Source organism: Zasmidium cellare, assembly GCF_010093935.1.
Source record: "Zasmidium cellare ATCC 36951 unplaced genomic scaffold M409scaffold_3, whole genome shotgun sequence".
In the NCBI taxonomy this organism is placed as follows: domain Eukaryota; kingdom Fungi; phylum Ascomycota; class Dothideomycetes; order Mycosphaerellales; family Mycosphaerellaceae; genus Zasmidium; species Zasmidium cellare.
In genome coordinates this window covers 232,927-259,614 of record NW_022986947.1, presented here as the reverse complement: position 1 = coordinate 259,614, position 26,688 = coordinate 232,927, and the positions used below count along the sequence as shown (strand labels likewise).

Sequence of the window (26,688 nt, the reverse complement as noted above, 5' to 3'; positions counted from 1 at the left end):
CGTTTCGTTCTCCCAAGCCTTGGTCGAGTACGCAAGCAACAAGAATATCGTGCCGAACTCCTTGCCTTCGCCGCCTGAAGCATACAGTACAGTTGCGAGGGGAACATGGTCGCCTCAGTATCCTCGACATCATCACTATCACTCGATTTGCAACGGTGGTGATATCTCGGTTGCGAACGATTAAACCGTTGCATGCCTCGGGGCTGGGCGAGAAGGCTGGGTCGCAAGAGCAAACTTCCCTCCGGCGTGTACTAAGGGACGAGAGCGAAGGAGGCGAAGGACCGGGAACTTGCCCACGATTGTCATCGCCATTGGACTTTCTATAAAATATTGTTCGAGATGGCGACCCTCCACTGGCAGCGCGATATTGGTAGCGACATCGCAGGCGTCAAGAACACGTTCTCAGGATGGGATCAGTGCATGGCGAAGGCATATTGGTACGTGGCTACGGATGTAAACGTTACCCAAACATTCAACTGACATGTGATCGGGACATGAAGTAAATGGCCTGTGATAGTAGGCATTATCATCGGCTCCCTCATTGTTCTTTCGATCGTTTGGTGCATCGCGCGCTGCCTCTGCTGCGGAGCTGAATGCTGCTGTGGATGCCTTTCGTGCTGCAATGCTTGCTGCCCCTCGCCACGAGGTTCCAAGAATCATGGCGGCTACCAACAAGCGCCTCCCACGCCTTCACCTTTCTACAACCAGTACCAACCGCCTCCAGGACCCGCGTATGCTAGCGGAGCAATAGGTGGATACAGGAGCGGAAATGTTGCACAGACGGCGACATTCGAGACACCCTCTAAGAATGGGAGATATAATGAAGATGCGTTGCCGGCAATGCCCAGCTGGGATAACGCGACAAGTCGCAGAGAGGAGGTTATGGAGATGGAGAAGTTGAATCAGCAACAAAATGGACACACATCTGGCGCTGGCGATGGCATGATGTACCAGAACCCCGAGCCTACCCATGCGTACGGACACCAGCAGGGGCAGCACACCCAGCAGGAGAGTCTGCTCCCTCAGCAAGACCCAGGTCGTTACTATGGTGCTGGTCAGCGATCGCCCGTTGCTCGTCAGGATTTTGCACACGAGGGAGACATTGGCGGAATGGCTGCGAACCCCTATAGCGACTACCAAAATCAACGACCGCAGCAGTTCTCTCCAGGTCCATACGGCGCGCAAAGTCGTGCACCGGTGTCACCTTATTCGCCTGTGTCTCCAGCACCTCAGTACAACAACGGCACACAGGCAGACTACTACGGCGCAGGAGCTGGCGCAGCGCACTCGCAGCAAAGAGGCTACGAAGCTAGCATTCCCCCCTCATATCACACAAGGCCGCCGAGCGATAATATTGTGAGCCCATTAAGCCCACCGCCGCAAGCGTCGTATCCAGGGCAGGCGAGCTATCAACCTTACGGCGGAGGTAGTGGAGTTGGCAGGAAGCCTGTGCAAGGCAGCTGGAGGGAGGTCTGATCTGAGCCAAAGCTGCAAGTTAACAGAGAATGGCGTTCATTGGGATCATTGGGAGAGCTTGATACCCGGTTGGGGCTGGGTATTCCACAGCGATGGCGTTTGGTGTGAAGCGAGCGAGCGAGGAGCCGCGATGCTCTCCAAGAGTTCTTTGCAGCCATCAAGAGCGAACCATCATTTGCATCTTGCTCTACGATTAGCCAATTAAACTACTTTGGACCACTCTACCTCCTGTTCCGCGCCATTTCGATCTCTTCTCGCGCTTCTCTGAGTTCCGCCTCGGAAGGCATGTTCACAATCATGAGGTAGAGCACATCTTCCCGCATCACCCTCTTCACCATGCCAAGCGGTCCACCTCTTCCACCACCTCCTCCCATACCACCTCGTCCGCCTCTGCCTCGGCCTCCGCCATACCCACCTCTACCCATACCCCTCGAAGAGCCCTCACCATACTCCCCGCCAGCTGCGTACCCGCCCCTCTCAAACCCTCTTCTAGCGCTATACCTCCCCTCATCCTCCTCCTCCTCATACTCATCATAGTACGAGCCCCTCCCCCTCCTCCCATCCCCATAACCCCTCCTCTGATCCACAATCATCTGCAACCTCTCCCTCCTCTCCGCAATCTTCGCATCCAAATCCCCCGCATAATCATCCCCATACCTCCGCGCACGCTTCCCCTCCCGACGAGGGTCCTTGCCACGCTCGACACGCCGCACGTCTTTGTACATGGCCCTGTCCCGGCGGCGGTCGAAGCGGGCGTCTTGTGCGCTGAGTTTGCCGCCTGAGACGAGGGAGATCAGGCCGCCGCCGCTGGAGTAGAGCGGGTGGGAGGGGTCGGCGAGGGAGGATTTGAAGGGGCGGGTTCCGTGGTCGAGGGTTGAGTTGGGGTCTTGCATTGCCTTTGTCGGGGTGTTAGTTGAGGGTACACTTAAGAGTGTTAGGGCTGGTACTTACGTATTGCATCTGCGCTCTGCGGTCGAGGTAGTCTGCTAGGAACTTCTTCGCGTCTCTGGTCTTGTCTTTGAAAGTTTCTGGCCCGTCGTGGGTGATGGCCTTACGATCAATGTCTGGAAAGATCAGAGGAGCAGCCTCGGGGAGCTCGATCGTGCCTCGGGTAGTACCACTCGCAACACGAAGATTCTGCATTCGATCGCTCATGCTCCTCTCACCGGATTCATGGGAACCCATCCGAGCGAACTTGGCAATAGACTGATTCGTCGAGACGTCGACCCTCGCGGGCTGGATCATGCTGGCCAAGCTGCCGAAAGGGCCTCCAAAGGACGCTTGCATGTCGGCGTCGGATTTGTACTTGATGATCATGGCGTACAAGCCGACGGGTTTGAATAGTTCGTCGTTCATCTTGTCGAGGAAGTTGTTGGTTCGAGCGCGGACTTCCATGTCCTCTCCCACCTGGGCTCCGATTGAGACTGCTGTGCACACCGCCATGGCGATTACTGAAGGAGCCATCCCAGCAATTCCAGCTGCGAGTTGGATCAGTGGGAAGACAGGCGACGCTTGAGAGGATTTGTAGAAGTTCTTGAGGAACTTCAGGAAAGTGTCTTGGTCGATGCCGCAGTCTCCCAAAACTGGTGCGTATGCTCGAACGAAACCTCGAGCTTTCTTGCGTGGTCGGCGCTGTGGGATGATGACGGGGCATGGAAGAGATATCCTCTCGACAGCTCTGGGTTCCGATCCTCCTTGGGGAGGCTGTAGAGGCGGCTTGGAATCTGCCATGACTTCGCGGACGAGATCGTCGACGGTTTCGCCCTGCTTCATGGCTTCGGATTCTTGGTAGGAAGGTAGGCTTTGCGACTCACTCGGCGTAAGTGCCTCGTCTAACTCCCAGTCCTCGGAGTCGTCCACAAGAGATACATTTTCGATGTCTGAATCCGACGTGTCGTCTTCCCATCGCTCTGGCTCGTCCTTTGCGTCCGAGGATGGTGGCTGGCTAGATTGGAGAGAGACCTCGGACTGAGCGGCAACGTGCTCGTACGCGGGCGGTGCGTCTTCTGGGATTCCTCTTGCAGGTTCTGGAGGGATTGCTGATGGGTCTCGCGATCTTGTGCTGCTCAGGTCCTGCTGCGAAGCACTTCTTGCTTCTCGTTGGTCTTTGCGATGTTCTTTGTATTCTTGTGCCAACCCTACACCTTGGCCCACGAGGCTGATGAGACCACCAATTGGGCCTCCTCGACGGCCACCGCGGCCACCGCGACCACCACCACGAAGCATAATGTAGGCTTGATATTAGAAAGCTGTTTTGGTAGGAAGAAAGTGGAGATGCCTGTTGGAGTTGAATGTAGAGGAAGTTTGGGAAAGTCGGGAGATATAGCTGCTGAAACTCAGGCAGCAATGAATGCCATTGAGGTCAGTCTACGAAACCATGTCGTCGATAGGGCCGAGCGTGCTATATACCTCTTTCGGCCTCGCGTCGAGCATCGGCCAGCACGATGTACCTCAGCCTCGGAGTGGACCGACCAGCTACCGAGAACGCAAGTGAATGTTTGGGCGGAGGTCCATGCGCCGACAGGGATCATGAACAAGCTTCGGCTGACCACTACCTTAATTAGACTAGCCACATTCTCCGAACGACCACTGACAACACCTTCGCTTCGCGACAACACCTCCAGGCACCCGAATAACGAGATTAGTCTGCAGCGGCGTACACAGCATGGCTCTTCCGCAGGAGCACCAGCGGGCGCTGGATCAGCTGCGAACTCGGCTCAATCAGCTGCTCATCGCGCTTGAGTACTTGTACGGCAACATCCAGCAACAGGACCCTCTCCCATCATGGTAGGCTCATTCGCGGACGCTGATATACGAGTCGCGATTTTATAGTACGTGGTAAGAAGATGGCTAAGGTAAGTTAACAGGCCTGCATTGCAATCATTAGCGTCCAACGCCGGGCAATATATGCAAGAACTCAGCGACACGCTCAACTCCCAACGCGAACTCTTCTCTACCCTGCACGCATATCCCACTTCGACATTCCCAGCATACGACCCCGGACGGCAAGAGTTGCTGTACTCGCTCCTCTACAAGAAGCTGGATCTTCGAGCGGAAGAGTGGATCGACGAGTCGTTAAAGGACACGACAGAGCAGAATGGCACTGGCCAGAGCGACGGCTTAGCATCTGATCAGATGGAGGAGCTGTGGAGTTGGGCGGGAGGGTCGCTTCGAAAGTTCCTCGAGCCGTGGGATGAGGAGGGCAGATTCGAGGACAACTTCACCGTGGCAGAGCGCGAGGCCGGTGTTGAGAACGTGGTGACGGGCATCAAGAGAGATTTGGACCCAGATCCTGATGAGGAGGCGAACCAGGTCGAGATTCAGAAGGAGAAGGCGTTGAAGCTGGAAGAGACTGAGGGCCCGATGCCGAGTGGTTACGACCCTAGCAAGCCTGCGATGCCACTTGAGAGTCTGCTCAGGTTTGCGACTACTGGCGACATGAATCCTCCTGGAGCGAATAGATAGGTTGGAAAGGGGCAAGAAAGAAGTTCAATCACGTGAAAAGAGCTTGGATGTCAATGCCTAAAGAAATGTGCACAGGCATCAGCACAGGCACTGTGAGCACTCACTCACATGTGTGGCCTGTGCGCTGCTCTATCTTCCTCCTGTCGCTCTTTCCATCTCCATTCTTGTTAAAAGACCTCTTCTTCTAGTCCTCTCAACTCACCATCAACATACATCCAGAGCAAGGATCACTTCAATACCTACAACATCATGAGGTCGAAGACACCTCGCCCACTGGGCAATGCCGGAAACAAGGGCAAGCAGGTCGGTACATTCGAGATCAGAACATGATGTACACAAACACGAGACACGGTCCTTTCTGACACCAGTGACAGGATACCGATCCATGGAGTAGAGCAGGGCACATGCCAACGGCAACGTACAGCTCCTACTCTTGCAAAGGTCAACCTAACTACGATCTGCGACTGAGCGACGGGAATTCGAAGAACGGTAGCGTTCTATTGGAGTCAAAAGGCCGCGAGTCGGAGAAGGAAGAAGGACCGCGGAAAGCGAGCAAACTGCCGGGGAAGAACAAAATCCATCTGGAAAAGCGAAAGGAACCGTCACATGAAAAGAACGAACCACCGAAGCATGACCGCATAGCTGAAGGCATCAAGCACGAGATTGACAGGTTCGCCGTACAATCGGTTGAGAAATTCCAGGACTTCTACAACAAAGTGCACGTCTATCCTGCCAAACATGCTCTCTCCGCGTACGACGAAGAAGGAGAATGGGCGGGCTACACGCGATACATTTTCGACACGTACGGCGAGGAGGCAAGGGACATGCAGGTCCGTGTGGACTGGCAGCAACTTACCCTCTGGGTGGGTCATTCAGGAGTCTGGATCATCTTGGAGGAGTTCCTGTCCAGGCTTCCACCACCCGTCAACATCCGGGACGCTCCCAAGGAGCACCTCTCGTCAGAAGACAAGAACAAACTTTGGCAAGACCAGTGGGCTTGGTGGCGGAAGAATAGGAATACATTTCGGCTGCTCGACCTGCCGAGCGAGATTCGAGAGAAGATTCTGGGGTTTGCGGTGGTCCGGACGATTCGGCCATATCTGAATCATCGCTGTCGAAAGCTGTCGACTCGTCACAAGAACGCATTGGCCTCGGAACAACCCAACATGGCATTGCTGAGAACCAACAGACAAGTCTATCGTGAAGGGCGTCACCTTCTCTTCAGAGATTCCGTCTTCCTCATCGAACACTTCAAAATTTTCAAGGACTACATCATGTTCAAAAAGGCATCGCGAAACCACATCATGAGGCTGGACTTGAAATTCAAGCACAAGGGCTTCTTCTTGCCCTTCGGTATCATGGTGAAAGACCACGGCATTGAATACCTGCCGAGCCAAGCTGCAAGACTGCTTCGCGGCATGAAGCTCAAGCAGCTGACATTGAGCATTGCCATGACAGACACCCCGATGCTATCGCCGTTCGGTCGCCACGAGTGGCACAAGCCCTGCCAGAAGATTGCGGTGGACTGGATCCTGGAGTGTGCATGGCCCTGGATGAAGGGACACCCGGTGACCGTGCAAGGTGGAGTTAAGACTCGGCAAAAGGAGAACTTCATGAAGAAGGTCACTGACGAGCGTGAACGGTATCTCAAGTGGCGCCGAACGATGCTACTGGGAGATGAGGAGGGTACGCTTACCGAGTACTATGAGTGGTTGGATGAGAAGGGTGGTGAACCAATCGACGGTCAAGAGTCTCATGATGATGTGGAACTCGTGCCTGAGAAACAGAACTTGCCTCCGTGCTCGTGCACACCGCCATGCTATGAGAAGTGGACTCCAGAAGACTAGATTCACCAGGAACATCAGGATGGGAGGGTTTCGAGACGACGAAAACACGAGAATACATGCGGTTGAGTGTATAATCTAGTATAAACCAGAAAATTTCAGTAGCAAACAGTTTGTGACAGATTGATCGTGGTCTTTTATGAGTGCGCTCAGGAATCCTATCCAGCTTGTCCATGATGTCCGCTACTTTCACGTGCGAGTCGGCGTCGTAGGGCTGAAACATCCAGGCGACTGCAGACGTCGAACTTTACTTGATGGCTCGTTACTTTCACCTACTTCGAACCTCTTCCGCATCAATGTATAATCTTTCCGGCGCTGCACAAGATCTTCCCATCTCGAAGTGCCTGAGCTGCTAAGATGACTCAGTCTTGCGGCCAGCAAGCGCGAACATCAGACTTCTCCTGCCAGCGCACCAGCAGGGACTCGCGGCAGCACTTTCTAGCGAGTCGTGAATCACCAAACAACACTGCGTCGCCGTCAAATGACAGCAGACGTACTCTTTCAGTCGTTTTGGAGCGGGTTGTAGAACTACGAAGCCTGTCCTGACCGACACATGCTTTGTGAAACATGGCTCAGGCTTCCCATCTGTCACGATACCGGCCGGCGGTCCTTTCGGTGGCGACCATTGCGGCGGCATACGGCATATACACGCTTTACTCGGCCTACAGCAACAATCACGCGACCAGCACGAGTCTGAGGAGAAGCAATGCCGTCCATAGGCCACGGCGGGATCGAGAACGAGAGCGTCACGCGGTTGGCATAGACCGCCTGCCGCCCACACATGATGCGCCATTGGGACTGATCATATTGCGCAAGGGCGAGGACGCTTACGTTATAAATCTGGCGACAACAATGTTTCCAACTACTGACGAACTACAACGCATATACCAGCCTCCAGTCAACGAAGAGATCCGACAGAAGATCGCTGTGGTTGCCGTCGAGTTGATTTTGCTGTCTTGCTTGAACTCCACCACTGAACCTGACAGTTGGGACCAATTCAGAGCACTTGGATTTGCCGAGCTGGTCCATGCGATGGCGGGTCGTGACAGGAACGAGATCAGAGGCCTTGCCCAGCAAATCCCTGACATCCTTCAGATGAGCGGCATCACCGAGCAGCAGGTCGCCCAGGCGCTTAACAAGTTCTTTGTATCCGAGAAGTGGCTGGCGGCGATCCGCGAAGCTGGCGACACAGAACCTGCAGAGACCGAAGACATGGACAGGGACGATGGCGCGAGCAAAGAACCGAGCCACGGGTTGCGGGGGCTGCTTTACTATATCGCCGAAGAGGATGCTAAGCGCAAAGCATACGAGCACCGAGGCATTCGCTGCGAAGAGTGTAGTGAGATGCCCATCCGTGGAATCAGATATCACTGCCTGAACTGTCCGGACTATGATCTTTGCGCCTCCTGCGAGCAGCATACCGAGCACGTCAAGACGCATGTGTTTGCCAAGATCAAGATTCCGCTGCCTATACTCTCTCAGCCCACGAAGGAGTACAGACTGTGGTACCCTGGTGATCCTCGGAAAATTCACGAGTCCCTTGAACCGGCTTTGAGGAAGCGACTCTGCCACGAGTACGGATATGAAGAGCCAGACATCGACGCCCTGTATGATCAGTTCATGGCCAACGCCAATGTTCCCTTCCCACACGCCACGACTTCAGTGAAGGCTTGCATCGACCGGCGAGCATTCAACAAGGCTCTTACTCGCGACACATGGACCACATGCTTTGCGTCAAACACGATATACGATCGAATGTACGCACTCTATGATACAGACATGAACGGCGTTATAGACTTTGAGGAGTTTGTCAGTGGAGTTTCCTATCTGCGAGGACCCAAACGATTCGCCACTCTTGCAAGAGCCATTCGAGGGTATGACATGGATGGGAATGGATTTGTCGACCGCTCAGATTTCACCCGGCTTCTCAGAGCCAAGTACGAAATACAGCAGCAGCTAGTGAGCGACATGGTGGAAGGACAGGAAATCGAACAGACCCAAGCTGCCTTGGAGACCTTACAGTCAAGCCAGCCAATCAGTTCGGTCTTCTCTCAAGAGGACATCCCGCCTGGAGAGATTCGTGAAAGACGTGGGAAGCGTGAGGACATGAACGGAGATCTGCAACCAAATGAGGGAACGAAGACGATCCTCGAAAATGACCATCCATGGCCAGGTACCAGTCCGCCTACCCGAGAAGCTGAGCGTCGAACCGTTTCTCGCTTTGCAGAGATGATCTATGGGCCTTTCGATGGCACATCTCCAAGCTTCGAGGGGGTCGAACTGGACGATATAGACGGCTTGCCGCGGTGGGATCATACTGGCCGTGACGATGACGACGATGCAGCGAGTGACGACCGACCAGCGGTATACAGGTACGCGGTCGACCGCCGAGAGCTGATCGAGCCGCATATCCCTGATATCATCTGGCAGACCGTCGAAGATGGCTTGAACGAGTTGCTCGACAAGATGTTCAAGGCCAAGGAAGAAGAAAACACAGCGACGGAGGAGACGCGAGCTATGAGACAGAAGTGGTCCAAGCAGATTGCTGACGCGAGGGAGGAAGAGAGGCGTAGAAAGAATGCGATGATTGAGTCTGCCCAGAGCGATCCGCTGGTGGCGACCGCCGTGATCGCTGGCCTCGATTCGAAGCCCAAATCTCCACCACGCCAGCATGGCGCACCTCATATGCGCAGGCAAATGGTACCTACGGACACTGAAAGCCTCGAAAGACGGGAGCGGGAGATAAGTGCCGCCCCTTTGGAGGAGCTTCTCGATACAACGGGGTTCAGTGTGCGCGATGCTAGCTCCTCTGTCAATGTCAGCTCACTGCCTCGAGCAGCCCATATTGGAGCCTCTTCCATTTGGAATGGCAGTGTGCGAAGCCAGGCAACTTCGCCTCTCCGGACCATGATTTCCACCGATGATGAAGAAACAGTCGACCCAACACTCCCACAAAACAGGCCCAATGCCATCGATACATCCGTGCCGACCAGTCCGCCTGTACGCAAAGAAAACCGAAAACCACCAGCACTACCGGAGAGACCCCCCTCCCATGAGGAGCTGCGGTACTTGGCTGATCTCGACGACGCAGAGCAGCAATCGCTAGATCGCGGCGGTCCAGGAAGATTATCGTATGCGGAACTCGAGGCTATGGCGGTTGCTGACACTAAGGGCGAGCTTCGCGGCCTGATCAAGAGCTGGCTCGAATATGCCAGCTTCTAGTACGGAGATGAGACATTCATTCTGTGGCCTTGATTACTTTGAACAGATTCCGATATCCTCCGTGTAAAGGAAGGGGTTGTATGATACGAACAGAGTCATGCATGGGAGAGGAGTACAGTGGTGAAAGCGGTCGCATTGGATATTAGTGTTTAGTGTGAACATTCAATAAGAAGAATGGTCAAAGCAACCTCTTACTCGCTACATGAAGAAAGTCCACTTAGGTGCTGTAGGTGGCTGGCTATTGGGCCTGAGTCGTCGACGTTAGGCGCTTTTCACAAGTTCTGAGGCTAGTGATGTGGTCGAAAAGGCGGGAGATGGCCTCATGCATTGAAGAAGGCCCCTGATCAGGGTCGGTTTTGAAGATGCGCTACGTTACTGTCAATCCTCTGAACGCCTGGCCTCCTTCTGTCGGCCGACCGTAGCATCTCGATGTCTTAAAAGACACACCAATCCGTTCCCATCCAGTGTCGCTCATTAGAAATCACATCCGTTGGCGTGTTGATTTAGCGGGAGGTGGCCTTTGGCTTAGGAGCAGAGCCCTTGGCGGCCTGCTTGCCAACGACACTGTACAATAATCAGTCACGTACAACTCGTGCCTCATCACAAGATGATACGTACCGTCCAGTAGCCTGGCCCTTGGCGGTGCTTGCGGCAGACTTGGCCTTCTCAGCCTTCTTCGCGCTCTGGGCAGCGGCACGCTTCTCCTTGCCCTCCTTGATGGCGGCAGAGCGAGCGGCGGTACGGGCCTCAGGTCGCTGAGAGCGGCGCTCCTTGATCACATCAAGGGAGGCACCAACGATGGCACGCTGCGACTTGACCTGCCTACGGCGGCGCTTGGCGGCTTGCTCCTGTACATGTGCGTCAGCAACCACATTCCCATGGAAGTGGTGCATCTGGGCTCGAGCATACCTCAGTGATACCCTTTCTCCGCTGGCGACGGCAGAGAACGGTCCACGCGATGCGGCGAGGGTTCTTGCGCTGCAGGAAAAGCGACTCGGACTTGCCGTTTTGGAAACGGAAGATCTTGCTGTCGCCACGGACGAAGAGCTTGCCCTGTACATTTACCCGTCAGCTTGGCATCCTCCTACGATCAAAGTCGTCTCAAGCTGTATGTGTCCAGCGTGCGTCGTGCGCCGCCTCATCTCAACATTGCACTGTGTCCGTCTTTTGCGCCGACCGTCGTATGACAGTATCATTCAATGGCTTCGGCCGTGTATTCTTCCATTGCCTCCTCTTTATGTGCGATGTCGAAGGGATGAGGCGGGCGTCGCGAGCGCCGCATCGGACTGGATCATCGTACCTTTCCAGGGTAGATCTTCTGACCGGAGAAGGTGTCGTCGTAGGTTCTCATTTTGGCGACGGGGGTTGGTGGGTGTCGGTGTTGTCGTCGTCCGGCGTCGTTGCCTTGTCTTGCTGGAGTTGAACGGCGACGAGGAATTTGAGAGTGCGGTGTGCTCGGCTAGCCACCCAATTACAGCAAGGCGCTAAATTCCTAGATCAAACTCTGATTGACCTCGCGTTTCCCTCCCATATCTCTTTCTCGATGGAAAAGAAAGATATATTTGCGACAAATTCGTCACAGAGGACCAATGTGTGCCGAATCAACGCACTGAGCATGGCATCCCATACTCAACCTTCCCCGGCTATTCAGCCTTCACCGACCATCCAACCTTCACCGACCAGAGCTTTGGATCAGTTCCTCTCTACCCCTGAGCTGGTCCTCTGCGTTTTGGAACAACTCTCATCTTACGACGTGCTGAGTGTATCTCGAGCGGACAGTCACCTGAGAGCCATCATACAGCAATCTAAAACGTTGCTTGTACATCTGGCAACTGGGCCTTCCAGGCACTTTACTGACCTCGTTCCTCATGCCTGGAATTTTCAAAACGTTGAACTCAACACCAAACATTTCCCCGAGTGGTCTTATAGTCATCTCCCCCAAAGCAGAGTGGCAACAATGCGCGTACCGGAGTTTGGGAACCCTTTGATGCCATTGATATCTATGCGGATGTCGAATCCAGACTCAAACCCCGGGCATTCAAGTCTTAATGAGCAGCTGACATTGTACTTGGACTGGACGAGTAGGCCAAACATGATATTCGACTCTGTGCGTAACAAATTCATACCGCCTGGCAGTGCCACCAGAAAGCTTGTGCTGGACCGTACAGACAAATATCCTACCGACCCGCCGCTGCCCACGACAATCAGCGTTGCACGCATCAACATTTCACAAACGCCAATATACTGCACGGTTTCTGCTGCACCGCACGTGGTATTCTCGTATCACAGCGCTAGCGTAGAAGCCAGTGTTTGCCCTTGTACCTTTGGTGATATGATCATGGTGGCACAAGTCCTATTGAGGACACCTCCGAAAGGGTGGAATTCTAACACCGTTTCTCTCGAATGGCGCCCGCGTGAAGACCACCCTGAAATCGCCTCGCATGATGAACTCGACAAGGCGATCGACATGATTCAAGTATGGCCTGTGGTCTACAACAGAGTCTTATGCAAGCCCATACCGATTGATGACGGACAATTCATCACTGCTCCCCCGTGACTGGTCAACACTTTCGGCTCTCGAAAAGAAACGCCTACCTTCTATGGATATTGTTCATCGCACATGTTACACTGCATGGATTTGATGTCCGCGCCGAAAGTATTTCATGGAACTATCTTACGACAACACTACCCGTCCAAAGCAGACTAATACGACGATAGACTTCATGAGCTCTTCATATAGTCCACACCAGCCTGGAAGATGCTTCGGAAAGTTTCGACTTCCTCCACCGAATTCGGTACATACACCATGGTGTAGCCAAGATGAATCCACTCGGTACCGCTGAGACGATGTCGCTCACCCCATCCCTTGGCAATCACCTCTTCGGCATCGGGGAAGGACAGGGTGACGTGACCGGAGAGGTCGGTCCCGTGGATGTGGCAAATTTCGCCTTGGGTGGGACCAGCCAAAGGCGTGACCGGGACGGATGGTCTGATGAACAAGGCTTGACCGTGCTTCTCAAGACAGGATGTCTTCCACTCGGTACATGTCTTGTTGACCTGCCCAAGCTGGTCGAACATGACGAGGTACGCCTTGAGGATGTCAGCAGGGAGATAGCATGGATGACAACGCCTGAAGGGAACATACCTTCTTCATCTCTGGATCTTGCGGCTCATCGGCGTTCCTCTCTCGTTGCGGAAAGACAAATGGCTTCGCTCTGGCTCGAGGACCTTGCCGTTCAGGAAGTGTTGTCTTGAAGAAAGACTTCATGGCATTTGCCTTTTGCAACTCCGTCGCCTTGGACCAACCGGCAGCATCCTTTTGGGGCTCTTTGTAGAAGCCCGGAATGATTGTCTCATCAGCGCCATAGGCCATGGTCTTTCCTGCATTCACTGACGACATGTATCCCTCCCAGGTGTAAGAAGTCCCGCCGACGCCCATGGCTTTCCAGGCTTCGTATCCGTGCATCATTTCGGCTTTTCGATGGTCGGTTGACATGGTCCTGGCTCTGGCAATTGCGAGGCGCGAAAATCGGGCCAATCTGGCGCGCATGAGACCACTGTTGTCCTGCTTGGTCGTTGGCTTTGATCGTGGCTATTGGGTGGCCATCTTCTTGACTGCATCCTGTGATATATCCTGGGCGACTCAACAATTGCCACAGCTGATCTCATTCTCATTGAGACTATATCGTCGTCGGACGACTGGCGTCATTGGAGTTTGTATATCAGACCGAGACGAGTCTTTCCTATATCCGACCATGTACTCGGCTCGGCGCTAAGCTCGGCCGATGCTTCTGGACCCTCTACATGTACCTTCTTTCTGGAGCGCTTCTTCTTGAATACACTCACCAAAGCCCACCTTGACTCGATATACTGGGCCGCAAGATATATGCATTTCGACAAAGCACAGCAAGGAGGATCTGAGTCCAGCACTGGCAGCAGGAATGCGTCGATTCCTCACGACCTGTGATCCGCTGAGACGAAAAGATATGTTCACATCACGGTGACCAGCCTGCGGCAAGCTCATATGGCATGTCAAGGAGCGGGATTATTGCACGAGGCATGTCATCACTCCAGCTCGACTGTAACCTCGTCTTGACAGCTTCGCGCAGCATCGTGACGAAAAGAAGCAATTGTGAACTCAGTCGGTCTCTGCCCAAAGTACCGCGTTTGCCGGCTCGGATCCTCGAACCGACGTGTTCGCTATCTCCTCTTGTACAGGCTGGTACAAGAATTATATTGACCCCTGTCTAGTGTCATCCTTTAGCTAACTCCATCAAGATCGCGGCCAGCCTCTGAGCCCTCTACCCAGAAGTCTTAAAGCTCGTGATCTACAAGCCGGCATTTGAAGTTTTCAGTCTAGGATGCAATCTGGCGGACGGCATTAACAACCGCCGCAAAGTCTTTCTTGAGAACTGCCCCGTGATCGCTCGCCACCTTTGTGCTCACGTGTATATTCGAATTCCGTGCGCATACGACCTTCGTGCTGTTCCGACAAAGTTCTTGTTCGTTGCCGCGACTGCCGAATGAAACTCCTGAGGCGACAACGTAAAGGGCTGGGACTGAAATACGGTCGAGAACAGGAAGGAAGTTAGCGTTGCTTGAGACGACGCCGAGCTCTATGTTACTGTTTGCTTGTTGTTCGCCTGTCATGCGTGGTACCAAGCCCGTCGGACGCAGAAGAGGCATGAACCAGTTCAGCTGACGGAATAGCTTTCGTATCCGTCTCTCCATATCCTCATCGAGCCAGTCATACGGAAAAGCCCCGTCAACAAAGACCGCCCCCAGACAACGATCCGGATTCTGGCTGGCCCAATGCGCTGCCACATACGCTCCGTAGGACCATCCAACAACTAGGACCTTGTCTGTTGCCACGATTCCTCTCCCACTTAGAACAGCATCAACATCCCGCAGCGCCGCGTCGAAGGAGTAGTCGCATGAAGACTTGGAGCGTCCGCGAGCCCGCTCGTCGAATGTAATATGTCTCCAGTCATCCACTCCGAGGCCGGAGATGACTCTTTTCCAATAAGCCTGGGTAGCGAATTGTCCGTTTAGGTAAATCACGGGCGTACCGGAGCCGCCACTGTCCGAGACTGCCAGTTCTGTGTCCTCGAAAGGTATGCGTCCAGTCCATAATGAACCAACTTTAGGCATGGCAGAGGCTAGAGCCTCTTGTCGGAAACACGCAAATGGTATGTTCTTTTAAGTATTGTGCAGCGATTCGTCCATAAGAGGTCAGTAGAACAAGGTGGATAGGCAGCTTTGGGGTGACTGTGTGGGCGACATGAGTTTTTCTTTAAAGCCCTCAATCGACCACTTGGACAAGGACAAGTGAGATTCCCTCTGGAGCCATTAACTAAATATGTGGCTGCCTTGTCTCGCTTTCGCTTGAAAGGTATGATCAGCCAAATTTTGTGGCTCTTCCGTGACGGTCGACTTCACGGAGCGAGATGAATCGCGCACCAATGCGCTAATTACCGAATCGTCGGCCAGATTCTGTGCGCCAACTTACGCTTTTCCCGCTTTCGTTGGGGACTTCATTTGCGAATGGGTAGTAGCAGTCAATTCCGTTATGTCTTCCGCTTCATTTGGCGAAGAAAGTTGCCATGTAGTGCAATCTTACGTCGCTTCGGGAATGTGGAAGCTGCTGCTCACTTTGAAGCTTGACAACCTGGTCAAAGCACGATGCGAATGCGACGTCAGTAGCGAACTACTAAAAGCAGCTGCGCTAGAAGCCGGAAGGTCAGCAAAGGATCACTCTCCAGATTTCGAGGGGCTGTGTTGTTTTCGAATCCCGCGGCCTAAATCCAATGGGCCAAGTAACGGGGGCTATACCCTTCGTGTGCAGGAAATACTTTGCTCCTTCGTAGCGCCCGACTCCAAGATGTATCCTTATCAGCCAACGCCCATCCGTGAGCATCACCATACTTCGTCAATTCTGACTCCGGCTTGGCACAAAAGAAGTAATAAGAGTTCCGCCATGGCTAGCCATTCCGAGGCTTGATCTTCACAAGAACCGGAATCCCCACCGCTGCTCCACAACCTCCGCATCTCTGCAAAGGCTAATGAACGTCCCGGAACCGCAGGTGTCCGATGCGAAGATCGTCTGTCTGGACGAAGGCGCGAACGCATCGTCCAATTGCTGCTGGGCGATGACGCAGCATAAGACTGGACGATTTCCATCCTAAAGAGACAAGTGCCACGAGGCCGTACTTGAGAACTGGCACAGATGAAATACGAACTGTTGCGTTTTGAAAGCAGTTCTCGCAATTCCCCGCAACCCCAGTCTCGATGCCAGTGGCGTTCAACCGTTTCCGTCGTTCATAGCGCTTGATGAACACCGCGCGAGTGAATTTTGAGGCCATCGAAAGCTTTGCCGAACACTCCTCGAACGCTAACATACAGTTTACCTTGACTACCGCTATTCCCGCCATGGGACAGATCGCCCCTGTTGCAGATTCTTAAAGGTCAGCAACAACGCCCACTAGCATTTCCTGAAAGCGTTTCGCAACAGCCCGTGGAGAAAACTGCCTGCCATGTTCACTTCGACCTCACTCGCTGCAGGTGCAGCTCTTATCTCGCTCGCGGCCGGCTCGCCAGTTGAGAGACAAGCCTTAAAGTTCACATACTATGACTTGACGACTCCTCTGGCTTCGCCGTGTGACATTACCACCGGACAAGATGGCAAGATCTACGCGAGTAGACGAGAGACTATCGTGAGCAAGATGTAAGGCTGATAAGTATTGTGTAGGCCGACACATTCACGTCGAACAAGATTGTTCAGATCGATCGCTCGACTGGCAGCCTGACAGAATACGACATTCCATACACCCTGCCTGTTCTCGGCAATGATGTTCTACCAAGTGATTTGCAAGGACGAGTAGCTCTTTCCTGCGTCGTTCAGCCTGGAAAAGATGGAGTATGTAAACGACTTTGATGGTACATGTACATGACCCATGCTGACGAGTGTATCAGCTCATCTATGCTGCTGCCGGTGTGCGCAACGAGTTCGTGCGCTTCAATCCAGAGACCAACGAAACCAAAGTCTTCCCTACTGGCAACCCCTTGGGCAACTTGCAGCCCTTTAACGACGCATGGCCTGGTGAGACTGGCATGTTCTTCTCACAAACGACTGGAAACGTCATCAACCTCTTCGATTACGCGACGACCAATGTTCAGACCTTTGAGGTTCCAACACCCCTTGCTGGACCTCTTGGAATGATCGTCGCCTCTGATGGCGCTTTGTGGTTCTGCGAGATGCTGGCCAACAAGATCGGCCGTCTCAATGCCACCGACGGCACCTTCAAGGAATACCCACTTCCTCTTTCCTTGGCAACACCATCTGTGATGCGTGCTGAGACTGAGGGTCGTTACTTGTGGTTCACGGCTATCGCAACCAACGCCATCGGCCGTTTCGATATTCAGACCGGCGAGACCAAGACCTTCACTGACCCGCGTCTCCTTGCTACGCCGATCGAGGACACCGTTGATAGCCAGGGCAACATCTGTAAGTCTCTTGACGCTATCTCCACACGCGTTTGCTGATTAATCGAACAGGGTACTCAACGCTCACTCGCAACACTCTCAACTACCTGACCCCATCCACCGGCAAGGTCACCACCATTGCTCAGCCAGATGGTGATCTCGAGATCCTGCCAGGCCTCCTCCCCAGCTTGCCACCTGCAGCCGACATCGCGATGCACTACGAGCCATCTGACAACAGCATATGGTTCTCTGAGCTGGTCAACAACCGCATTGGCAAATACTCGATCTAATCTTGGCTGTAGAGTATGAGTCGGGACGGCTTAACTCGAAGTAAAGTTTTGTAACATCTTACGATATCATGAATCTAATTTATCTTTTCACCGATGTGTGGTTTTGTCTCTTCAAGCATCCGGCAGTTCGTCTAAGCCCGCTACCATCCAACTGCGACGTGTTTCTGGCACGTTTTGGCAACTTGACTCGGTGGAGTTCGTACATGCAGCACCACAGTGACATTCATACGTTGCATTATACCCCGCGAGAAGAATTAAGGAAGTGCTAACTAGATATATGGCCGGACGCCATTGGAGGAGAAATTGAGTGATCGTCAGGTACAGGACTCCACGACTTGCCCGATTCAACCGAAAAGATGCCAATCACTGCGTACAACCACGATTCTTCCGGACAATGGACACTTTGCTGCATTCAAAAGAAGACCGTGGACCTCATGTTGCCACTGAAGGCAGCCAAGACGACACCATGCGGTCGATTATTACCCTGGCCTTATCACAGGCCGTCGTTGCACAGAACACTTTCACCACATCGAACTGGCAAGGCCAGTTTGCATCTGGCTCCGGGGTGCTACAATCCTTGAAGCCAGCGACGGACACATCGTTTGACTTCTCTCCCTCTGACTACTTTTCTCTCCGCAATGGCGTGGGCAACTACCACACCGGTGACATAACACTTCGTTGGAGAATCCAGGGGCCATCAGGGTGGAACGATGTCGACACTTCTGCTCAGCGAGATGCCGATCCTCAAACGACGAGCGGCAATGGCAGCAGTCTGCTCCATTCTACATTTGACAATGTCTATCCAAACATCCCCATCAGCATCTCGCGCGACTGGACTACTCAAGATGGCGACCTAGTCCTCCAAGCCACGATCAAGAACAAGAACGCCTCAACTGTTGAACTCGGCGCTTTTGGATTCCCAATCGAGTTCAACAACATCTTCACGAACCGCACTGCCGACGATACGACCGCTAAGTGCGTTCTGGTTGACCCTTACATTGGTCTTGACGCGGGCTACCTCCAGGTGACTCGTCTCACCGGCACCGGACCAAACATAGTCATCACACCTCATGGCAACGCTTCAAAGTTCGAGGCTTATAGGTTTCTGAATGAGGATCCAAGCCAGCCGACAGGCTATCAGACGCAAGTCTTTGAGGGCTTGTATGCCTGGCAGACGCTGAGCAAGGCGTATGCTGAGAACGAGTGGAATGCCACTAATCCGTGGAACGTTCCTACTTCGGTGACCCTGGCCCCAGGACAGTCGGTTTCGTTTGCACTGAGGTTCGGCATTGCGCAGAATGTGTATGATATCGAAGATGCCGTAGCGTCGAAGGATGTGCCGGTGGCTGTTGGAGTTCCTGGTTATGTCCTCCCAGTCGACATGAACGGAAAGCTGTTCCTCAATACGAAGTCGGCTGTCAAATCCATCGTTATCGAGCCAAACAGCGCATTAGCCTTCACAACGACGACGGCTAAGAACTCTGCTTGGAAAGCGTACGACGTAACAGCCTCGACGGGAGCCTATGGCAGAGCTCGAGCTACCATTCAGTATGAAGACGGCAGAGCCCAAACCGTCCACTACTACATCACGGACACTTCACAGAATACGGCCACCAAGCTGGGAGAGTTCTCGTTCAGCAAGCAGTGGTACACCGACTCATCCGATCCCTTCCACCGCGCGCCATCAGTCATGACCTGGGACGACGAGGTTGGCCAGATCGTGCTCCAAGATCCGCGTGTATGGATCGCCGGCATCTCAGACGAAGGCGGTGCAGGTTCGTTAACCGCCGCGTCGATGAAGTCCGCAATCATGCCAGACGCCTCGGAAATCCAGAAACTCGAGCAAATGGCGAACACCGCCGTCTGGGGCTGGCTTCAGGATAATGTCACTGATGCCGCCACTGGAAGTATCAAGTATGGTGTCAAGCGAAGTCTGTTCTATTACGACCCGGCTGCCTTGCCCGACTTTCAGTATGATTCCTCGATCCAGTGGGGCGGCTCTTGGAACAAGAACGATTCGTACTCGGTCTGGCGAGCGTATGACTATGTCTGGGTGAGTGTGCTGTACTGGTCGCTGTACAATGCTGAGCTGGCTGCTCCTGGCATCCTCACTGTGCAGAACTCGACCTGGTATCTTGAGAAGGCGTATCAGACTGTCATTGCCTCGCAAGCCGTGGACGAGAATGGTCAGCCGATCACGGCCTATGCGGATGTTGGCCTTATGGGTGAGACGGTCTGGCTGTACATCCTGAAGGCGTTGCGAGCAGAGGACATGAATACTGAAGCTGATGCTGTGGAGGCGGCCATGAAGAAGCGAGAACAGCTCTGGTCGACGCAGTCAAATCCTTTCGGCAGTGAAATGGCTTGGGACTCGACTGGACAGGAGGGTGTCTACCTTTGGGCAAAGTAAGTCGCTTGCATACAATGGCCGTCGGATCTGGACTGACATTCCTCGCAGATACTTCAACGACACAGCCACCGTTACCAAGACTCTGAACTCCATCCGGGGATACATGCCGACTGTCGCCCATTGGGGTTGGAACGGCAACGCTCGCCGATACTGGGACTTCCTATACGGCGGCAAACTCGCCCGTATCGAGCGAATGATCCATCACTATGGCTCAGGTCTCAATTCCCTTCCTATCCTCGATGACTACAAATACAACAAAGAGCCATCGAGCGCCTCTGCTATGTACGACCTTCGAATTGGATACGGCGCCAACATGGGTTCCACGACGAACATCCGAACGGATGGCAGCAGTGGGAATGCTTTCCACAGCTATCCGGATACGTTGAAGTGGGATGCATATTCTGGGGATTATGGGCCGACCTTTCTCGGGCACATTGCTGGGTCTCGGACGTATCTGGTTGAACATAACGACTTTGGCTGGCTCGCTTTCGGTGGAAATTTGGCTGTCGATGGCAATGCGGTTACTGTCGAGCCCAAGGACATGGTGAAGCGCGGTATCTACGTCGCACCACTTGGTCTCGCTTTGGATATCGATGCCGGTGTGATTAAGAACTTCGAGTACGATGCGTCGGCCAAGTCGTTGGTGGTGAATTTCGACAAGGTGGACGGAGGGGCTTCCACGGCGACGCTGGTGTTCGAGGATACGCTTTCTTCGGGAGTCAAGCTGACCACTGCAGGGCTCCAGCAGCAGAGAGGCGGGTACGCTGTACAGCTTCCCGGCTCAGTCGCGTTCTCCATAGCCTGATAGGGACTTCATTGCTGCCATCTTATCGTATCGAACGAGTGCAAGCATCCTCATACCTCACTGTACGAATCGAACTGATCGTTCTGGTCGTACTGCTTTGATATACCCCTTCTTTTCTTGCACCGTGGCAGACCCCGTCGCCAACTCGTCCTCACTGCCCTCTTCGCGCCTCGCCCTCTCCCACCTTTCCCTCAGTTCTGCTACAGACAGATCCTTTGGCACTTTTCTGCCCTTGTCCAGCATTCGTTTCCTTCTATGTTCTACATCTTCTTCGAGCATAGTCCTACCAGATTCAGTCATTCGAATCTGGTGCTTCTTCACAAGCGGTCCTTCAGGATCTGGAGATCGAAGGGGTACGCTGGGCATGTGTGTGGTGTAATACTCTAGCCATTTATCGTCGGGCAAGTAGTATACACAATCCTCGACGTAGTGGTAGCTGTTACAGCGGTCGCAGGGATGCAGTTCTCCTTTCGTATCATCGGCTGTCTGTGCTGCCTTCGAAGTCGAGGCTGAAGGGAGTTCCTGACCCCTTCTCTCTGCAATGGAACCAGAGGTAGTGACAGGCTCGGTGCTTTCACTTTCGTGCTCCGTGATCTGTTTCTTTGGAGGCGGCGCAGTTCCATGAAACCTCTTCATCTCCTCGTACGGCGGCGTATCGACAACTTCCCAGTCTTCAAACTTCTCTTCTTCCTTCTTCCAGGCCCGGCCGGGATCGATAGACAGGCTGACTTCTGCTGTGCCACCGCCCATTTGCCACTTCTTCTTCCACTCCATTTGCAACCTTTCTCGCGGTGAGTTGATTTGAACCAAATAACTAATAGGAGATTGGCATCTGTAGAGTTTGTGTGTTCTCAATGCGATGGAATACGGATGCCTGATTGTGACTCTTGAGGTACCTGCATCTTGGCTTTGCCACTCGAATCCTTTGAGCGGGTCATGAGTAGCGTGTAACTGTTATAAGACATTCAGATGGTCTCCATGGATCGCATTCGTGCTGAACGTGATTAATCGCTGATGGGAGCGTAGGTTGTTCCCACGACAGAGCGCATTAAAGAGCCCGGGAGCATTGGTGATGTTCGTGCCTGAGGCATACATCATTCTTGGCAATCACGTGAAAACGTTGCCAATCTCCGCAGATTTGCCGCCATCTCTCCTTCTCCATCGTCTCTCGTCCACTTGAAATTCTGTCCATCAGCGACGGCTCGTTCTTCTACCTTTCCGATAGATTGAGTAACGTTGAAGCACAGGACAAGCATCCGAGGCGAATCGACTTCACGCGAGCGAGTTGCTTCATGGCGGGGTCGGCAGTTCGAAGACATTCCGGCAACGCCGCAGTGAGGCTGGTATGGATTACTGATTCGTGGCATTGATCTGGTGCAGTATTTTGTTGATCTGCTGAACATCATCCTATCTTTAACGCAAAGATGGTCTCAATCAACATAGAGAAAGGTCTCGACTTGGAACGAGTCTCTGAGGTACACACGGTCTGTAAAACAATTACACGTGCTGGCTAACGGACTAACAGGACAAATTTCGAGCCATCCAGACACCTTTCACATGGGACGCAGGCGGTGTAATACCTGGAGGCCTCCTCATGGCACTATGTACAACTGCAGCGTACGAGACAGTGTCATCAGACTTCTCGATAGCCTCCCTGCAAACCCACTTCCTCCTTGGGCCAAGGAATAACGTCCGGATAGACTTGCAAGTGCAACGATTAAGCGATGGAGGTCGATTTGCCACAAGACTCGTGTCGCTCTTGCAGAATAACAGGATCATGGTTCATGTCACTTGCAGCTTCGTTCGGACTTCTGCCATGGGAGGGCCCAGCATGGCACATTCAGCATCTCGAGCGACAAACTATAGACTAGACGCAATCACACTCGACGACCTTGACTACGGCCGAACTGAGCTGGGTCCGTACATGAAATATCAACGGTTCCCGCTGGTGTATGCTGGGCGCGAGCAGCCGGAACCTGTCAATCCTCGGCCAGAAGATCTCGTACACCCTTGCGCTGCGATCGTTTCACCTGCCATCCGGAGCGATGACCGGCGTCTTCATCTTCTGGGGATCATTCTCCTCTCGGACTACCACGTTCTGGACTGCCCTCCCACGATTCACGGCCTTACATTTGGTCCAGCTGCCGTCAACGACACGACACGTACAAGAACACCTCAGCAGTTCAACATGCTCACTTCGCTTAACCACAGTATCCTATTCCACGTTCATGAAGGCTTCAGAGCAGACGAGATGTGCTACGTCGAAGCAACGAGCCCATGGTCAGGGAACCGAAGAGGAGAGATTTTGTCTAGAATATTCAGCAAGGACGGCAGACTGATCGCGACTTGTAAACAAGAAGGATACTATGTGCTGAAGGGTGATAAAAAAGATGGGAAACTATGAAGCTGACAAGTTCGGTCTTAAGAGAATCGCCCTGTTTGCGTAGGCGATGCCCAACGCCTCTAGTACGACACAGCTTGTCACGCAAACGAGTCTTCAATATGTGTTCTGCTCGGCCTGTCAGCCCTACTGGAAGCGATGCCACCTTCACCACAATCCCACCGCTTTTGGGTGCCCAATTATTATGCCGGGCTGTAAAAATGGCAGCATGGGCTGAATAGCGCCTTGGCTGCAATCTATTCTGTTACACAACCGACTTCCAAGACGGAGCTGAAGAGCCTCATTCAAGGATCCGGTATCGAGGCCGCATGCTGTGTTAGTATTTCGCGACTGTCTCTTCAAACAACAACACCTTGGAACATAATTAGTCGCGAATTTTCCGCTTCGGATAGAACGATGAAAGGCCTGAGTTAAGTCTCGACTTTCCAGAGCATTGTAGAGGCTGCATGGGTCGCTAAAGTGCATCTTGCATATGTGCAGTGCAGCGGAATGTCGACATGCAGATTGACAGGCATCAGCGGCCCAACGTACATCGCACTATTGAACCGGAAGCATCTGGACTGACGGGCCTGAACAGAAGTATTGGTCGACCGAAACACTGTCCAGCCGAGTGAGTGATTTGCTTACTGCTCCAGTGCTGTTCGTGCTTCGCTTTATTATCTCTTCCACAACTCGAAGGCGGTGATGATCTTTGCCCATTCGTCCTTTTGCTAGTTGACGTGCAGATATGATCGCTGTTGGCACGGTGACTTGAAAGAGCTCCTCTGAACGACCGAAAACTATCGTGGACCTAGCAAGGATGCTGTGCTCAATTATCTGGCCGCTGATAGCGCTTGCTCAGGAGGGCAGCCCTCTGAAACTACCGCGCCAAGGTCGGTACTGAACCAGATCGATACTGCTCGCGGCTAACTTTACATAGCGTACTCAAACAGCACAGGAGTAGCCCTAGGTACTGGAACGTCGACTAGTGCCACAACCAGCTCGTTGTCGACAAGTTCGACTTCGACCTCAACCTCGAGTTCATCCTCCATCGATGCTGCTGCGATACTAGCGGCTACTTCGAACTCTACAAGTGGATCTTCTGCGTCGTCTATATCATCTTCATCTAGTACCAACAGCCTACTATCGAACGCATCCTCGTCGAGCAGTACAAGAGGCTCCAAAGGTACCATCACCGCACAAGCTTCACCCAGAATCTCCGCAGGAACGGCAGTCATAACGTCCGCGAGCAACAGCAGTTCTACAGGCAATGCCACGAACACAACAGCGACTACTGGGACATGCTGCTACATCAGCCCTAATGCGGTCGGTGTCAATCACTGGTATACCTCGAGCATAGGCGTCACTGTGAGGAGAGAGATCACTACTTGGCTACAGTCGAATGGTACCCTCATACCAGCCAATTCGACCACAATCGCGCTGGCCAACGCCTCAACCTTGTACACCAACTATTCTAATGTCTGGTCGACGTATTCAGGGGTCAGCATAGACACTATCAGCACTGGCTACACTACGGTCATCTACCCATCGTGTAAGTATAGACGAAGTGTCGGTGCAAGCCTGTACTAATTTCCGCCAAGCAACATATACGATACCTCAGTACACATTCGTTACGCATATTCCTACAACTGAGCGCCTGAGTGGTATTCCAAACACTCTATTGGTACGTATGTCTCAGGCTACCGCAATGCAAAGCGACTAACGATATATCATAGCCCAGCAACGCACAACTGTACGCCTCAACAAACGTCATTCCCGGCACAGTGACATCCTACCCATTCCAAGGCATAGCCTTCACATCGCCAACACCCTACCTATTCTTCTCCCAAATCTTCCTTGGAACTAGCCAACCATGCGATCCTTCAAGAGGTGGAGCCAACCTACCCATCGCAACCACAAGTGTCATCGCTATGCCAATGGAGCCAGAATACACCTACAACTTCGACTTCGATGAGTGGATGGCGAACCACAACATGACCGGCGAGGGAGCGATCGATCGAACTTACACATTTGCCATTCCGGAAGACTTTCCTGCCTTCTTGGCGGGCATACCTGCCGTGTCGTCGAGTATTCCATTCATTGGTAGCTGTACGCTTGGTCCAGGATATGGCGAGCCGAGTGTAAGTCAGTTCTCTGCAGGGTTTAGAATCGAGGGCTAACATATTGAAGGTGCACATTCCTGTGAATCAGCTTACTGAGACTAGTCATGTCACCCTGACGCTCGCTATGCCTTCACAAACACAGGAACCGACCACCGAAGTGCTTCCTCCGTCTCCTACCACAGAACCAGCAGCGCCATCTCCCACGAATGATAGTCCAACACCGACTCCAACTGCCTCCAATCCTGATGAGCCAGACGAGCCTGATGTACCAGATGAGCCGAACGAGCCTGATGAGCCCCAGGACCCAAACGAGCCTGACGATCCCGGGCAGCCACAGCCAACACCAGACACGCCAACACCGACATCTCCAAATACTCCTTCAGAGCCTACAGACGATGCAGACGTCCCAGCTTTACCTGTGACGACGACGGCTGGGGATGCTGCCCAACCTGCGCCAACCCCTGAACAGACAGGGGATGATAGCACATCACCGCAGACTTCAGCTGTCGATGTCGGGGGGATAATCTCAGCAATAGGTGAAATTCCTGCTGCATCTCCAACCACTAATGCAGCACCCACAGAGCCGCCAAGTGTCGGCGATGAGGTGGCCACCGTAATCGGTGCTCAACCTGAGGCAACGCAAGGAGAACAGGAAAGTGATGATGGTAGCGATGGTGCTGGCGCTGGTATTGCCCCAGTCACAAATGCAGATGCTGCTTCGCCAGCCAACACTCCAGCCGCAACACCAGCCCAGATCACAGTTGGAGGCGATGTGGCAACAGCCAACTCAGATGGAGACTTCGAGATTGGATCTCAGACTCTTCAGCCTGGCTCTGTTGTCACAGAAGGAGGCAATACGATCTCTCTCGCCCCGAGTGGTTCCGCTGTGGTGGTCAATGGAGTTACATCGCCTGTCGCTTCGCCCGCGGCTCAGATCACTGTTGGCGGCAATACCTTGACTGCTGATGCGAACGGCGCCTTCGCGGCCGGCGACCAGACACTCCAGCCTGGATCTTCGGTTACTATTGATGGCTCGACGTTGTCGTTGGAGACTCCAGGAACTGCACTCGTCATCGATGGGAGCACGACCCCTATTGCCGCACCTGCTGCAGAAGTCACATTCCCAGGCAGCACCATCACGGCTGATGACGACGGTGCTTTTGTCATCGGCAGCCAGACGCTACAACCAGG

At 53.3% G+C, this 26,688-nt stretch overlaps 13 protein-coding genes across 13 annotated transcripts; 8 read left to right on the top strand and 5 right to left on the bottom strand.

The window, feature by feature from the left end:
* Positions 1–339: 339 nt before the first annotated feature.
* Positions 340–1,476, top strand: M409DRAFT_17402 (uncharacterized protein; the record flags this gene model as incomplete). The annotated part of the gene is made up of 2 exons (XM_033804051.1): positions 340–437; positions 501–1,476. 2 exons carry the CDS (start codon positions 340–342, stop codon positions 1,474–1,476), a joined length of 1,074 nt encoding a protein of 357 aa, XP_033673051.1.
* Positions 1,477–1,697: 221 nt separating this feature from the next.
* Positions 1,698–3,702, bottom strand: M409DRAFT_62934 (uncharacterized protein; the record flags this gene model as incomplete). The annotated part of the gene is made up of 2 exons (XM_033815371.1): positions 1,698–2,372; positions 2,428–3,702. The coding sequence occupies 2 exons, from the start codon at positions 3,700–3,702 to the stop codon at positions 1,698–1,700; spliced, it is 1,950 nt and encodes a 649-aa protein (XP_033673050.1).
* A 439-nt stretch (positions 3,703–4,141) lies between these two features.
* Positions 4,142–4,941, top strand: M409DRAFT_17400 (uncharacterized protein; the record flags this gene model as incomplete). The annotated part of the gene is made up of 2 exons (XM_033804050.1): positions 4,142–4,263; positions 4,344–4,941. 2 exons carry the CDS (start codon positions 4,142–4,144, stop codon positions 4,939–4,941), a joined length of 720 nt encoding a protein of 239 aa, XP_033673049.1.
* Positions 4,942–5,190: 249 nt separating this feature from the next.
* On the top strand, positions 5,191–6,788 carry M409DRAFT_17399 (uncharacterized protein; the record flags this gene model as incomplete). Its single annotated transcript, XM_033804049.1, has 2 exons — positions 5,191–5,244; positions 5,316–6,788. 2 exons carry the CDS (start codon positions 5,191–5,193, stop codon positions 6,786–6,788), a joined length of 1,527 nt encoding a protein of 508 aa, XP_033673048.1.
* Positions 6,789–7,352: 564 nt separating this feature from the next.
* Positions 7,353–10,007, top strand: M409DRAFT_62933 (uncharacterized protein; the record flags this gene model as incomplete). Its single annotated transcript, XM_033815370.1, has 2 exons — positions 7,353–9,125; positions 9,189–10,007. The coding sequence occupies 2 exons, from the start codon at positions 7,353–7,355 to the stop codon at positions 10,005–10,007; spliced, it is 2,592 nt and encodes an 863-aa protein (XP_033673047.1).
* A 503-nt stretch (positions 10,008–10,510) lies between these two features.
* M409DRAFT_49895 (uncharacterized protein) lies at positions 10,511–11,358 on the bottom strand (the record flags this gene model as incomplete). The annotated part of the gene is made up of 4 exons (XM_033811381.1): positions 10,511–10,571; positions 10,626–10,855; positions 10,917–11,060; positions 11,308–11,358. The coding sequence occupies 4 exons, from the start codon at positions 11,356–11,358 to the stop codon at positions 10,511–10,513; spliced, it is 486 nt and encodes a 161-aa protein (XP_033673046.1).
* A 606-nt stretch (positions 11,359–11,964) lies between these two features.
* On the top strand, positions 11,965–12,564 carry M409DRAFT_49894 (uncharacterized protein; the record flags this gene model as incomplete). Its single annotated transcript, XM_033811380.1, has 1 exon — positions 11,965–12,564. The coding sequence occupies one exon, from the start codon at positions 11,965–11,967 to the stop codon at positions 12,562–12,564; it is 600 nt and encodes a 199-aa protein (XP_033673045.1).
* A 164-nt stretch (positions 12,565–12,728) lies between these two features.
* M409DRAFT_17396 (uncharacterized protein) lies at positions 12,729–13,503 on the bottom strand (the record flags this gene model as incomplete). The annotated part of the gene is made up of 2 exons (XM_033804048.1): positions 12,729–13,097; positions 13,153–13,503. 2 exons carry the CDS (start codon positions 13,501–13,503, stop codon positions 12,729–12,731), a joined length of 720 nt encoding a protein of 239 aa, XP_033673044.1.
* An 860-nt stretch (positions 13,504–14,363) lies between these two features.
* M409DRAFT_49892 (uncharacterized protein) lies at positions 14,364–15,158 on the bottom strand (the record flags this gene model as incomplete). The annotated part of the gene is made up of 1 exon (XM_033811379.1): positions 14,364–15,158. The coding sequence occupies one exon, from the start codon at positions 15,156–15,158 to the stop codon at positions 14,364–14,366; it is 795 nt and encodes a 264-aa protein (XP_033673043.1).
* Positions 15,159–16,540: 1,382 nt separating this feature from the next.
* On the top strand, positions 16,541–17,779 carry M409DRAFT_62931 (uncharacterized protein; the record flags this gene model as incomplete). Its single annotated transcript, XM_033815369.1, has 4 exons — positions 16,541–16,699; positions 16,756–16,923; positions 16,980–17,511; positions 17,562–17,779. The coding sequence occupies 4 exons, from the start codon at positions 16,541–16,543 to the stop codon at positions 17,777–17,779; spliced, it is 1,077 nt and encodes a 358-aa protein (XP_033673042.1).
* Positions 17,780–18,245: 466 nt separating this feature from the next.
* On the top strand, positions 18,246–20,994 carry M409DRAFT_62930 (uncharacterized protein; the record flags this gene model as incomplete). Its single annotated transcript, XM_033815368.1, has 2 exons — positions 18,246–20,185; positions 20,238–20,994. The coding sequence occupies 2 exons, from the start codon at positions 18,246–18,248 to the stop codon at positions 20,992–20,994; spliced, it is 2,697 nt and encodes an 898-aa protein (XP_033673041.1).
* A 57-nt stretch (positions 20,995–21,051) lies between these two features.
* M409DRAFT_17392 (uncharacterized protein) lies at positions 21,052–21,768 on the bottom strand (the record flags this gene model as incomplete). The annotated part of the gene is made up of 1 exon (XM_033804047.1): positions 21,052–21,768. The coding sequence occupies one exon, from the start codon at positions 21,766–21,768 to the stop codon at positions 21,052–21,054; it is 717 nt and encodes a 238-aa protein (XP_033673040.1).
* Positions 21,769–22,418: 650 nt separating this feature from the next.
* Positions 22,419–23,398, top strand: M409DRAFT_49889 (uncharacterized protein; the record flags this gene model as incomplete). The annotated part of the gene is made up of 2 exons (XM_033811378.1): positions 22,419–22,478; positions 22,520–23,398. The coding sequence occupies 2 exons, from the start codon at positions 22,419–22,421 to the stop codon at positions 23,396–23,398; spliced, it is 939 nt and encodes a 312-aa protein (XP_033673039.1).
* Between the last annotated feature and the right edge of the window lie 3,290 nt (positions 23,399–26,688).